We start from the raw sequence: 13,596 nt of genomic DNA on the forward strand, positions 1-13,596 counted from the left end.
CAGAACAGTTTGAAAACAGGCGTTGACAAAAAAATTATTCGTGTCTGTAGATTCGTTTACATTTTGAAAATAAACTGTATGTTAAACACTGATTATAATCATTCAAAGTGCGTATACATTTCTTGGGACACCCTAAATATATTAATTGTATTGCTGGGCTTATAACATGTATATTTGAAAATAACAGCACAAAGGAGGTGGGAAAGCAAAGCTGTATTGGAATAAGGAAATGACACCAGGTAGTAATTAATTCATGAAAACTAATGAAGAGGACCAGAAATTCAAAAGGAAAACATTAATTTATAGAGAAACTCTATAGATATAAACTTACCCTCTTCTACTGTCTGCTTCTTCAACAGACATACAGTTGTATAGAGTAATAATTATAACAATGTATTATGGGCATTTATAACATATGTAGATGTGGTATGTATAACAATAATAGCACAATAGTAACAATAATTGCACAAAAGGGGAAGAGGAAATGAGCTATATAGGAGTCACATTTCTATATGTCATTAAAATTAAGGCTCCATAAATCTGAAGTAGATTCTAAGTTAAGATGTATATGTTCAGCCCTAGAGTAACCACTAAGGAAATGACTCAAAAAATATACTGAAAAAAATCATTAAAGGAATTAAAATGTTACACTAGAAAAGAGTCAGTTCACGCAATAGGAAGTCGTAAAGGAAGAATAGAGAAATGACGACAAAAAGACATGAGATATAGAAAAACAAAAGTAAAATGGTGGATGTCGTGTTATTAAAATGACAATCCTCCCCAAATTGATGTAAAGAGTCAATGCAGTCCCTATCAAAATCTCAGCTGGCTTCTTTGCAGAAATTGACAAGCTGATCCTAAAATTCATATGAAAATTCAAGGGACCCAGGCTAGCCTTTATTTATTTATTTTTTTGAATATATGTCTTTATTGATTTCAGAGAGAGGAAAGGAGAAGGAGAGAGAGAGATAGAAACATCAATGAGAGTCATTGATTGGCTGCCTCCTGCATGCCCCCCACTGGGGATGGAGCCGGGAACCCAGGCATGTGCCCTGACTGGGAATCCTGCCATCTCCTGGATCATAAGTTGATGCTCAACTGATGGGCCACGCCAGCTGGGCCAGACTAGCCTTTTTTTTTTTTTTTTAACAACAAAATTAGTCACTTTTATTTAAAAGAAACATTAAAAATAAGTGTGCAAAATTAAAATTTCATGATTAAGTACACATGAAAGGAACATGCACACTTTACACTGAAACCCACATACAAAGTTAGCTGATTACATGACAGTAAAAGAAATGGCAAAACAGAGAACTTGCTGCTGCAGATTTTAAATGTTTGCAACCTGAAATCAAAACCTTAAATTAGGTTTCTTTAAAGGGAAATTAAGAAAAATCAAATAGTCCTCAAGTAGTACTAACATTGAGCTCATAACCTATTTTTTTTTTTAATTTATTATTTTTTCAAAAATATATCTTTATTGATTTCGGAGAGAGGAAGGGAGAGGGAGAGAGAGATAGAAACATCAGTGATGAGAGAGTCATTGATCGGCTGCCTCCTGCATGCCCCGACTGGGGATCGAGCCCGCAACCCGGGCATGTGCCCTGACTGGGAATCAAACCCCGATCGCCTGGATCCTAGGTCGATGCTCAACCGCTGAGCTATGCCCGGCCGGGCTCATAACCTATTTTAGTTACCAAATGTTAAAAAAAGTTATGTGCCTTTCATCCTCAAAATGTTAGTGTGCAGCTCTCCTTACAAACACTGGGGAGAGAAAAGGGAGGTGAGACGGAGTGGAAGGGGCTCTGCTTTGTTGAGACGTCAAACATTTCCCTCCATATCCTCTAAATTAAGAGATGCTTTCTTCTAGGACTAATTTTTAAAGTATATGCGTTACTCCGTTCCCTGCACACAATGGGGAGACTGTTTTCACCGGGAGTTTCACCAGGAGACCCCATGGGATGCACAGAGCGCGGACCCACAGGGTAGGCCTGGCGCTGGCCTCAGTCCCAACAGCTGCAGCAGAAAGACAGGACGCCAGCACGACACGGCCAACCACAGGCAACAGGCACAGAGAGGACCACGGCGCAGGACTCGCGAGGGAAATGCCCACCTGTGTTCTCTGACACAGCTCTCTCCTTTCTTCATGTTCAGATGGAGAAAATTCCTCCCTCCTTTTCTAAGGCAAGCTGCTGGTATTACTATTCTATTTAAATCTGGTTATAATGTAAAAACTAACATTAACACATCTGTTCATCTCCCCATTACAGACTCAGTGAAAATGATGGAATCTGTTGCCAATAACAAATTTCGATTTGTCCACCCTTTTCTCAACCCAGCCCCTAAGTTTGTACGGAGCCCTGACAATAGGTGGGAGGAAGCAGTGAACCGTTAAGCTAGTGTCACAGCTGAAATGCAGGTAACAAGCCAGCAGTCAGGCGCCAGCTGCTCAGAGCCACGTGAGTGTCTACGGTGCCTCGACGACTCTTCCTTTAACACTGGAAATGCGAGGCCTTGCTGAGGAAAACAGACAACTGCATATGGCTTCGAGACCAAGGTTCCCGGACGGTCCCTCCAGCCCATTACCCACAAGGCCCAAGGGTGCTGGCACCAGCCCCAGGAGTTTGAGGGGCACGCTCAGCACTCTGGGGCACTCAGCTGTGGGCGTTGATTACACTCGGGTGAAGTCACAGCTTGTCGTCGGTCGTTTCTAGAAACTGGGCGTAGGTCTCCCAGATGCACTTCCCCTTGGGCTGAACAGGAATTTGTAGTAGCTGCCATCTGCACAGATTGCAATGACAGCGTTTGGCTCTGTTCCAAAGGCACAAATGCATGGAGAGTCTGGGGGAACCTGAAACTTGGAAAAACTCCCCTTGGAACTGAAGTATTTTGGAAGGAAACCGGCTGAAGCCAAACTAGACTCTTTATTCCTTTTTGGATCTTCAGCAGCAAAAATATGCACTGTGCCGTGGTCACTGGACGCGCAGATGAGGGATGAGTCCTGATTGAAGTTGACGCAGTAAATGTCAGCTGCTTGAGATCCTCTTCATAGCTCCTGGATCAAATGCCCTGATGAGGTATGCAATACTCTGATAAAGGTCCCTTTTTCTGATGCAGCTGCAATTCTTGTTCCCTGCAGGTTGAGAGCAATGCAGCTCCGAAGGCCCTCGTGGGCAGGAACGTCCACCGGGCAGCTTCTTGGCACTGGCCAGGTCCATGAGCTGCACGTGGCCCGTGTGTGTACCAGGGAAGGCCAGGAGGGAGTTGTTACTGTTTGGGCACAGGACACAGAGGCCTTTAGGGTTATAGCAGGTTTCAAAGACGTGCAATTGGTGGGGATTGTGTCTGAAAGTAAACACCTTAATCATAGAGTCCAAAGCAACCACAATTCTGTCTCACCGCAATTTGACTGCCTTGACTTCCGTAGAAAATTCTGTTTCAATAACAGTCTTCTTTTTCAGGTCATCCCAGATCATCACTTTGTTGGGAGGATATTTTGGCTTTTTCCCACCACCAACTAAAGCTAAACAGTTGCAGCGAAATAACATTTCAACATGGCCTACTCCTCTTTCCAGAAACTCTCGTTTCTCTTTTTCTTTTAGTGGATTGGTATTATAGGCTTGGAATCCACTTTCCATCCCACATGCAAAGCATCCGTGGTCCTGGTTGAAGCCAGCATAGAGCAGCCCGTTGCCGTGTGCGTTGCACTGCGGGAGGTTTACCTTGCGGGGAGGCCAGGCGCTGGGTCCCGTCAGGCCGCCTCCAGGCTAGGCTTTTTTATCTTAAAAAGGAAGATCAAAATTGGAGAATTCACACTTTCCAATTCAGAGCTGACTACAAAGCTGCAGTAATCAAAACAGTGGTACTGGCATAAAGCGAGACATACAGATCAGTGGAATAGAATTAAAAATCCAGAAATAAACACATTTATTTTCAATGACATAATTCAAAGGGGGAATATAATCTTTCAACAAATGGTTGGAACAACTGTATATCCACACGTGAAAGAATGAAGTTGGTTGGGCCCATGTCTCATACCATATGCAAAATTAATTAAATGGATCAAATACCTAAATATAAAAGCTAAAAATAAAAATTCTTAAGAAAATGTAAACAGAAACTTCATAACCTTGGATTAGGCAACAGTTTCTTAAATATGACATCCAAAGCACAGCAATAAAAGAAAAAAAGATAAATTGGACTTCATCAAAATTAAAAATGTTTGTGCCTCAAAGGATGCAACCAAGAAAGTGAAAGAGGGGAATTAAAAATAATTTTAAGATGGTCAAAAGATAACTCACAGAATGAAAAAGTTTGCAAGTCATGTACCTGATAAGGAACTATGTATCTATAGAATATATAAAGAGCTCTTACAGCTCAATAATTTTTAAAAACCTCATTTAAAATGGACAAAGAGCCAGGCCGGGCGTGGCTCAGCGGTTGAGCATCGACCTAGGATCCAGGCGATCAGGGTTCAATTCCCCGTCAGGGCACCTGCCCGGGTTGCAGGCTTGATCCCCAGTAGGGGGCGTGCAGGAGGCAACAGATCAATGACGACTCCCTCATCATTGATGTTTCTATCTCTCTCTTTCCCTCTCCCTGAAATCAATAAAGATATATTTAATAAATAAATAAATAAAATGGACAAAGAATTTGAATAGACATTTCTCCAAAGAAGATATACATATGGCCATTAAGCACATGAAAAGATGCCCAACATTAGTCATCAAAGAAAAGCAAATCAAAACCACTTCCCACCCACTAGGATGGTTATAATAAAAAAGACAAATAATAAAAAGTGTTGGTTAGGATGTGAAGTTGGAACCCTCATAGACTGATGATGGGATTGTAAAATGATGCAGGCATTTTATTTATTTTTATTTTGTTAATATGTTTTTATTGATTTCAGAGAGAAGAAGGGAGAGGGAGAGAGAGATAGAAACATCAATGATGAGAGTCATTGATTGGCTGCCTCCTGTACTGACTGGGAATCGAACCTCAATCTCCTGGATCATGGGTCGATGCTCAACCACTGAGCCATGCCAGTCGGGCATGATGCAGGTATTTTAGAAAATGATCTAGCAGTTCCTCAAAAGGTTATAGAATTACTGAATGGCCCAGCAATTCCACTTCTAGCTATATACCCAAGAGAAATGAAAGCATATATTGACAGAAAAGATTTGCATGCAAATGTCATCTCATTATTTGCAATAGCCAAAAAGTGGAAACCACCCAAATGTCCATCAACTGATGAGTGGATAAACAAGATATATTCATACAATGGAATATTATTCAGCAGTAATAAGAAATGAAGTTACTGAGCCATGATACAGCGGGAATGAACCTTGAAAACGTTACCTGAAAGAAGCCAATCGGAACAGACCTCATTTTGTCTGATTCCAATAACGTAAAATATCTGGAATAGGCAAGTCCATAGTGGCAGAAAACAGGTTCCTAGTAGTCTAGGGCTGGGGAGCGGGAGGGAATGGAAGGTGACTGCTAATGGTGAGGGGCTTCTTTGGAGGATGCTGGAAATGTTCTAAATTTTATGGTGATTGCTGCACAACTATTCATATACTAAGTATATGAATCTGTGTCTCTGAATAAATGGTAGTAAAAAACCATTGAATTGTACAATTTAAATGGGTGAACTGTATGGTATGTGAACCCCAGGAGGGGGTTATGGTATGGTATGTCAATGAAGCTATTAATTACCTAATTTTAAAAAAGGAAAGAAAAATGCTAACTGGGCTCAGCCGTCACCTTCTCCAAGAGCCCCTCTCCCCCAATAAACCCTCCGATTCATCCTATTTCCTCTGTTTTTCTTCACAGTCTGAAATCGTGAGCTGTTTGTGGTTCTTTCCTTTTCCATCTTTGGTCCCTCCTCCAGGACAGCCTTTTCGCAGGAGCCTCTCAAAGGTGAGGCCTGAGCCTAGATCAATTCTAGCTCCCCCGCCCCCGCCTCCACCTCACGATGCCCCAGGATCTGTGCTGGAGGAAAGCTGATGGGGTTTGAATGTGCTATTACGAAACACAAACCAGATCCCTATAATAGTAATATCTAACATCCTAACACTTAATGAATGTTACCACTTGTTAATTGCTCCGTGTCTGGCGTTTTACATGGGTTATCGCATCTAATTGCTGTCACATTTCCAGGAGAAAAACAATGGTATTACTCCCATTTTACAAATAAGAACTCTCAGGTCTGTGGCTCGACATCTCGGTAACACACCACCTGAAAAAGCGAGGCGTTCGTGTCATAAATGCCACGCCCACCAGAGGTCTGATTCCATTTACACATAAGCTTCCGCGGGAAGAGAAAAGCTCTAACTCCGCCACTCCCGGCGTGCCGCACGCGCCGACCCACCCTTACGGCCGGGGCGGAACAGGTGAGGGCTGTCCGCGTTGCCTCTTGGGAGTTGTAGTCTAGCCGCGAAGGAAGGCGAGGCTGTAAAGAGATTGATGTATCTAGAACCAATGAAGAAACAGATCTGGTTGAGCTTTGGGCCAAGAAGCCAATGGACCCGCAGCTTCGAGAGGGCGGGACTTCCGGCAAAGAAGTCTTGGTGAGCGGCTGCGCGAGGGCAGATACTTCCTTTTGTGGGTGGTGGCGAACGCGGGGAGGACGCTATGAAGGCCTCGGGCACGGTAAGGCGGCCGGGACAGGAGAGGGGGCGAGGGAACGCGTCGTGGATCGAACGAGGGACCCAGGAGGGGTTATGGGCCGAGTCAGTGGTGCGCGCTCCCGTATGGGACCCGTACAGTCGCGTGCTGCTGCCCGGAGGTGCAGCCAACATGGCGGCCACTCTGGGCGCCGCGTGGGGAGGCCGGTTCTTGACCGGGCCCTCTCGGGGATCGCGGGGACATTGCACGTTGTGGAGGCTCGTGCTACCAGACTTCGTCGAGTCTCCGAATCTCAATTGCACAGTGAACGTGGGGCGGGGGAGGCAACAGTGTTCCTTTTTTCCCCAGTATGGCTGTGAGAAGTAGAAGAAAGTTATAAACCCGAATTGACGAGGAGATTGAGAGCCTTATCACTGTGGCAAGGCCTGGGCAAAATCAGAGGGCGCTATGATGCAGAGATAGAAGAGTGGGTCCTGGGGAATTACAGGGTGGGGGGTGTCATGTACAGCTTTCCAGCCTAAGTTTCCACGCTGGGAAAGGGACTGCATCGGTCTCTTTAAGAACGGGTGAGAGCCGAGTTTGTGGTATTTGGTGCTGTCTTCTGTTGACCTTAATAAATTGACGGCGAGTCATTTAGGTAGGTGACTCTTTTCTATTGTATCGCAGGGCTTGGATTTGGCAGGCATCCTCATCTTCTCATCCATGTAAACAGGGAGCTTCTGCTTGGGAGCCCAAATCTCGTTGAACATGTGGGAAATTTCAGGCAGCTACAGGTTGCCTGGCAGCTGTGAAGGGAGCACAGAGCTGGAGAGGGAAATGAGTTCTCCTGGTATTGCCCGGAGTGGGCAATGAGATCCCAGGCTGGTCACTGTCTCAGCCCCAGAGTGAAAGAGAACTTTGGCAAGATGTGAGCTGCAGAGATGATGTGGAGGGAGAAGGTTGACTGACTGACCTGAGCCTGAGGCTGCAAGTCTAGGCCTCCACTTTTCCCTCGAGTATAAAGAGAAAGGGAGGGACAGGGGTTGATAGCTCTGCCCAGCTTCCCAGAGCCAGGGCAAACAGTCCACTGCCCTCACTTTTATGGGGAAGGTTGGACAGTGGCGGGACCCACAATCACCTGGATTCCACATGGAAGCCCAGGGATGGGACTTTTCCCTCTTCTATCCCCTGATCATCAACCAGTCTTGGGAAAGAGCGGGGCATCTCCACAGTTACCTGGGTGCTCGTCCCACCTCACCCCTGATTCTCTTTCAGCTGCGAGAGTACAAGGTGGTGGGGCGCTGCCTGCCCACCCCCAAGTGCCGCACACCACCCCTTTACCGCATGCGCATCTTTGCACCTAACCATGTCGTTGCCAAGTCCCGCTTCTGGTACTTTGTGTCTCAGCTGAAGAAGATGAAGAAATCTTCAGGGGAAATTGTCTACTGTGGGCAGGTATGAGGTGTCCAAGACAGGGTGGGGTTTGGAGTGGGCTTACACCTCCCATGGGGCAGCCCTGGCCCCACAGGATTACTATGCTTCAGAGGCCCTGGTCCTGTTCACAGGTGTAGTTCAGGCTTTAGATTATAATGGGATGGGTGTCTCACTGCTCTGCTCTTAATGAGAAAGCCCAAGGCCTGGGGATGGCGTGGCTGGCATGCTGGGGCACCTCAGCTGAGGCCATCGCTTTCCCTGGACCTCATCTGTGAAAGGGAGAAGAGATGTTGACACCTGGGCACATTGCCATGATGGGCACTGGACTGCATCGTGAGGCTGACTGGGCGGCAGCTGCGTTTTCAGCCCAGCTGTTTCTTGGAGAGTTCTATTTGGGAGGAGTCGGGGCCTATCCTGGTCCCCATGAGGGAAGTGGCCTGGACTGCTCTGCACCCCCCACTTCTGCCATGGAAACTTCTCTGGACAGCAGATTGCTCTCAGATGTCTGAAGGTTCAGGGACTGTGCTTGGAGCAGGAAGGGTAGAGGTATTGGCTCAGTGAAGTTAGGGGCCAGGTAGAGGTCTGCTTACTACTCTCCTCTCAGCCAGTCTCCTTTTTGGCAGGTGTTTGAAAAATCTCCCCTTCGGGTGAAGAACTTTGGCATCTGGCTGCGCTATGACTCCCGCAGTGGCACCCACAACATGTACCGGGAGTATCGGGACCTGACCACTGCAGGCGCCGTCACCCAGTGCTGTAAGCTGGCATGTCCCACAGTCAGGTTCTTCCTTTTAGAGTCATCGTTGACAGACATCTGCAGCTCAGTCTGACACCTGCCCCTAAAACTGAGGCAGGACAAGTGCAAGAGGCTTTTGTGGGTGTGGGGGGGGGGTCCCAAGGATGGTGATGTGGGAGGGTTGCTTAGGGGGCAGAAATGGAAAGGATATCCCAGGAACACATTTTTCTGGAACCTGGCAGAAAACCTTTGGGGTCAACCTCTGATGTAGATGCAGCTCCCACCCATAACTGGGTCCAGCCCCTGTCCATTGTTGGAACCTGTAGTGGCCCGAGGTGCTCCCAGGGTGGGCCACCTACAAGGGCTGAAACCCAAGCACCTAAACCCAAGAACTGTTGTTTGTTGTAGCAGCAGTTTAAACAGGTGCTAACAGCAAGTGGATCTCGTCGCCTTTGGGGGCTGTGGCTGTGCTCCTCAAAGTGAATTGGGAGGTTCTACATTTCTGGTGTCGAGAGATTAGGGCTCCTAGGTAGGTACCTAGTAGGAGTTTTGGGGAACACCCAGAAACCCTAGTGCACGTTCACTCTGCTCCCTGCAGACCGAGACATGGGGGCCCGGCACCGTGCCCGTGCCCACTCAATCCAGATCATGAAGGTGGAGGAGATTGCAGCCAGCAAGTGCCGCCGACCAGCAGTCAAGCAGTTCCATGTGAGTGCACTGGGGCCCCTGCTGGGCAGGCTGGGCTGAGGGGGGGCTCCCCCTAGCCTTGGGTCTGACGCAGAAGCCCAGTGGGGCATGTCCACACCTCTGTAGACCTTTCGAAGGACAAGGTTAAGAGGCTTCCACCCCCTCACCTTCCTCTCTTTGTCATAGGACTCCAAGATCAAGTTCCCGTTGCCCCACCGGGTCCTTCGTCGCCAGCACAAGCCACGCTTCACCACCAAGAGGCCCAACACCTTCTTTTAGATGCAGGGCCTCCCTGTCCCCTGGTCTGTCCAAATAAACTCCTTGGGAAAACTGGGGTGCTCAGACACATTTGTTTTCTTTGCACACCCTGCAGAACTCAAAAGGGCACAGCCAAGCTATGAGTTCTCTGCTCTGAGAGGGGTATTCTTGCTCAAGTGGGGCACAGGCAGCAGGATATTCAGAAGGGGGGGGGGGTCCCAGGAATGGTAAGGGTCCCTAATCTCTCCTGCCCACTCAGTTCCCAGAGGCTTTGTCCAGTGAGAAACTGTCGTGGGTGGAGCCCTGGTGTGAGAGGGCCGAGTTTTCAGCCCTATCAGGCAGTCCTCTGCTGTGAGCTTGAGGTGCATTGTAAGCCACAGATTTAGCCCCCAAATCTGTCCCACCTGCCTCATTAAACACAGGCCTCCATTTCCCCCCCCATTCTTGTGGTGAGATGTGGCAGCTGGACCCTGGGGGAATCAGGATAGTGGGGCTATCCTGATAGTGGGGGCTATTCATTCTACCTGGGGCCTCTCCTCTTGGCCCAGAACCTGGTTCTTGGTTACAAGGTTCTCAGAGTAGACATGAGGTAGTGCCCAAGAGGGACATGAGCCTGCTGTGCTGAGGTTCTGCTGCTTCCCCACTTGGGGCACCTTGATTGAAGCTACCCTGATTCCGTTCAGGGTGTTTGAGGCCATCTGTCTCCAGGAAACCACTTAAAAAAACGGGAAATCCAGGCATGAAGCTAATCCCACTCTGGCTAAGCCCTCAAGGAGATTGAGGCACAGGCCTTGGGAGCACCTGTCCTTCGTGTGTTACCTTGAGCCCTCTGAGCATTGGTGTCCAGGCCACCTACCACATTTACTCAGTCAACAATGCTTGGATGCAAGCACTGGGCACAGGCTGGGCAGGACCCATCATGGATCAGGAAGGAGCCCAAGCACAAAAAGGCAGGAAGCAGCCAGGCCTGGGGCACAGCTTGTGCACAGCCAGCCATTCTCAGGAAAGAGGCCTGAGTGGGGTCCCAGGTTTCCAGGGCCCTCACAGCTGCTTTACCTGCTGTTCCAACACAGTTGACTCCTCACCCCTGGGCCTTTGCACTTGTTGAGCTCTCTACCTGGACTGCTCTTCACAGGTCATCACTGGGTTCACCTCAATAATGTTTCTGAACCATACATCTATCCATATGACTTAGTTTTCTGTCCACCAGACAGGGCTGGAACCACACCTGTTGCTATCACCGGCAGAGCTTCTGTAAGTTTGTGGGACCCAGGAAAGGGCAATGATGGCTAATGAATGTCCCTCCACCTGTGTCTGCACCACATGTGGTAACTGCTGAATTCCTGGCCCTGACTGCTAGGCCAGGCATTTGATTTTGGCACTGCCAGAATATCCTCCATAGATATCCAAGGTATTCCCAACAGCATTAAGGAGGGATGTTGGCCCGGCTGCTGTGGCTCTGGCTGAGCATCGATCTGTGATCCTGGAGATGTAGGTTTGATTTCTGGTCAGGGCACATTCCTGGGTTGTGGGCTCAATCCCCAGCTTGGGGGCAGTGCAGGAGACAGCCAATCAATGGCCATTGATGTTTCCATCTCTTCCTCTCTGAAGTCAATAGAAATGCCTTTTTTTTTTTCTTAAAGGAATCCTGGTTTTCCCCAACTTTGCCAGTACTGGTGGGTTAGCAAACTTTGATGGCTGAAAAATCACATTTTAGGATTTGCTTTTCCTATGAAGCAGGTACTGCCCCTACCCCCTAATTAAATTCATTTGTATAACCTTGGCTCACTGGGGTGCTGGTTATTTTTTTATTGATTTGTAAAACCTTGTATGGGGCAAAACCTTGGAAGAAAAATCTCCCCATTTTGCAAACACATTTGTCTTGTGGATTTTATCTGTTGTGGTTTCTGGCAAAAACTAGCCCAAAATGTTTCTTCCCTTCCTCAGTAATAGGTTCTTAATATCTAGATGCCACCCAGAGTCTCCCAGCCTACCTGGCAGTTAGGGGTGGCCGTGTGATAGCAGTGATGTGTGTTATTTCCAGGAAGTCCCATACCATTGGAATAATGGCCAATGCTCCAACAGCCATCCTTGGCCGCCAGCACCTAGGTGGAAAAAGCTTGGGTTCCTGACTCTGGGTGGCTGCTAGATCACTCATGATGTGGCCTGGAGGTGGGCCCTGACGCTGACAGCTGTGCCTAGGGCAAGTCACTGCCTACTCAGCCCTGGTTTCTTTTATGTAAAGGGAATGGTGATCCCTTAGATCTGGGGGTGGGGAGGCTTCAGATAAGCTAGGGGTTGAGAGTCCAGGATGTACCACCAGGAATGTGGAAGTTCAGGGCCCCACAAAGGCCCACCAGGTACCTCATCCCCACCTTGGGGCTCCATTGAGGCCTTATCCACATTACAACCTGGGAACCAGTAAGGAGGGCTCTGCCCCCTTCCTCCCCAGCCAAGATGTGGGGTCAATCCCATTATTGAGGGGCCTTGAACTGAGGATAGTAAGCCCAACTCCCTAACTTCAACCTTTTCATGCACCCACCCTTGCCATCGACCCATCCTCTTAACCAGTTTGTCCATGGACTCTACCATGTAACCACTTGCCTGGCAATTCCCCATAAACCCTGCAAAGAGCAGCTGGTGGGACACTGAACTGAGCCCTCAGTCTTCACAGGGTGTTGTGCCAGAACCACCTAGAGCAAAGGCCAGAATTAGGAGGAAGTGGGGCTGGTGAGGCCGGGTGGTACTTGGATTGCTGACACCACTCTGGTCTACCCAGACAGGGCAGGACCCCAGTGCACCCTTACCACAGGCATTCCAGGACCCATTCCTGGGCATGTCCAAGTGCCAGCTGTCATTCCAGGGCAAGGCTGGGAGCTCTGGGGGAGATAGCCACTCCTCTGGCCCACCCTGCACCCATCTCCTGAGTTAGGACCATGAGGGAAGGTGCTGAGGCAAGAAGAGTGGGGATCCCAGGAGACCCAACAGATTCTGAGACCCAGAAAGACTTGAGAATCGGGATCATAGGGTCCTCAAGACTCTTGGGCCCTAGCTGGGTAGCTCAGTTAGTTAGGGCATCATCCCAATACACCAAGGTTATGAATTCAATCCCCAGTCAGGGTGCCCAAGAATGAACCAGTGAATCCGTAAGTAAGTGGAACAACAAATCAATCTTCCTCTCTGTCTCTAACACCAATAAATTAAAAAAAAAAAAAAAAAAGACTTTAGACTCCTGGAATCTCACAGTGGCATCACCAGGGGAATAAAGGTTTGCTTTTACTGAGTACAGGGTATGAGTTCAAGGACCCAGTAGAGTATGCTGGAGCCAGAGTAGCTTACAACCTCTCACCCCTGACCCTTGCCATGTCTCCAGGGAGCCATGGGAGCACAGGATGCCCAGGCAGTGGACAGCAAAGGGCAGCAGATACACATGTGACACCCCAACATGCCTGCCCCTTCTGCTCAGACGAAAGCAGCTGGGTCTTCAGGATATCCCTGACCCTTCATATTCTGCAGTCCTGCCTGCCCTCTTCCCATTAAGGTACTACTACTCCCCACCCTGCTCCCTGCCTCCCTCCAGGCTTCCTGCTCCAACTCCCCAGCAGGCACAGGAGATGGTCCTGCCTACCCCCGAGGGCTCCCAACTCTGGGCCTCCTCTCACATCCCAAATTCCAGAATGTTGTGAATCTACCCATTTCTCCCCATCTCATTAGGTCTGTTATTAGGTTTATCCCACTAGGCCCCACTGATTGGATCCCTCATTTGCTCCAAACTCTCCAGTGGCTCCCCAGTGCCCTTGGAATAAAATCTACATCCCTCACCAAGGCTCAAAGTCCTCTGGTGGCCCTTCCTGTCTAGTTCCTTTCTACCTCAGGGC

At 48.4% G+C, this 13,596-nt stretch overlaps 1 protein-coding gene and 1 pseudogene across 2 annotated transcripts; one reads left to right on the forward strand and one right to left on the reverse strand.

The window, feature by feature from the left end:
* Window positions 1-2,687: 2,687 nt before the first annotated feature.
* On the reverse strand, window positions 2,688-5,388 carry LOC308556326 (WD repeat domain phosphoinositide-interacting protein 3 pseudogene; annotated as a pseudogene). Its single transcript has 2 exons — window positions 5,359-5,388; window positions 2,688-3,722 (listed from the first exon to the last, which is right to left on the reverse strand). The product of its transcript is annotated as a WD repeat domain phosphoinositide-interacting protein 3 pseudogene (transcript).
* A 1,172-nt stretch (window positions 5,389-6,560) lies between these two features.
* On the forward strand, window positions 6,561-9,804 carry RPL18A (ribosomal protein L18a). Its single transcript, XM_081136239.1, has 5 exons — window positions 6,561-6,651; window positions 7,882-8,061; window positions 8,664-8,793; window positions 9,372-9,481; window positions 9,647-9,804. Exons 1-5 carry the CDS (start codon window positions 6,634-6,636, stop codon window positions 9,737-9,739), a joined length of 531 nt encoding a protein of 176 aa, XP_080992365.1. The 5' UTR covers window positions 6,561-6,633; the 3' UTR covers window positions 9,740-9,804.
* Window positions 9,805-13,596: the final 3,792 nt, after the last annotated feature.

This window comes from Miniopterus schreibersii (assembly GCF_964146895.1).
Source record: "Miniopterus schreibersii genome assembly, chromosome: 4".
NCBI lineage: Eukaryota > Metazoa > Chordata > Mammalia > Chiroptera > Miniopteridae > Miniopterus > Miniopterus schreibersii.

What these genes read in the sequence shown, in the direction of transcription:
- RPL18A (XM_081136239.1), top strand. An exon ending in AAATTGTCTACTGTGGGCAG is followed by an intron (nt 8,062 to 8,663) that starts GTATGAGGTGTC and finishes CCTTTTTGGCAG; the next exon opens with GTGTTTGAAAAATCTCCCCT. An exon ending in CAGCAGTCAAGCAGTTCCAT is followed by an intron (nt 9,482 to 9,646) that starts GTGAGTGCACTG and finishes TCTTTGTCATAG; the next exon opens with GACTCCAAGATCAAGTTCCC.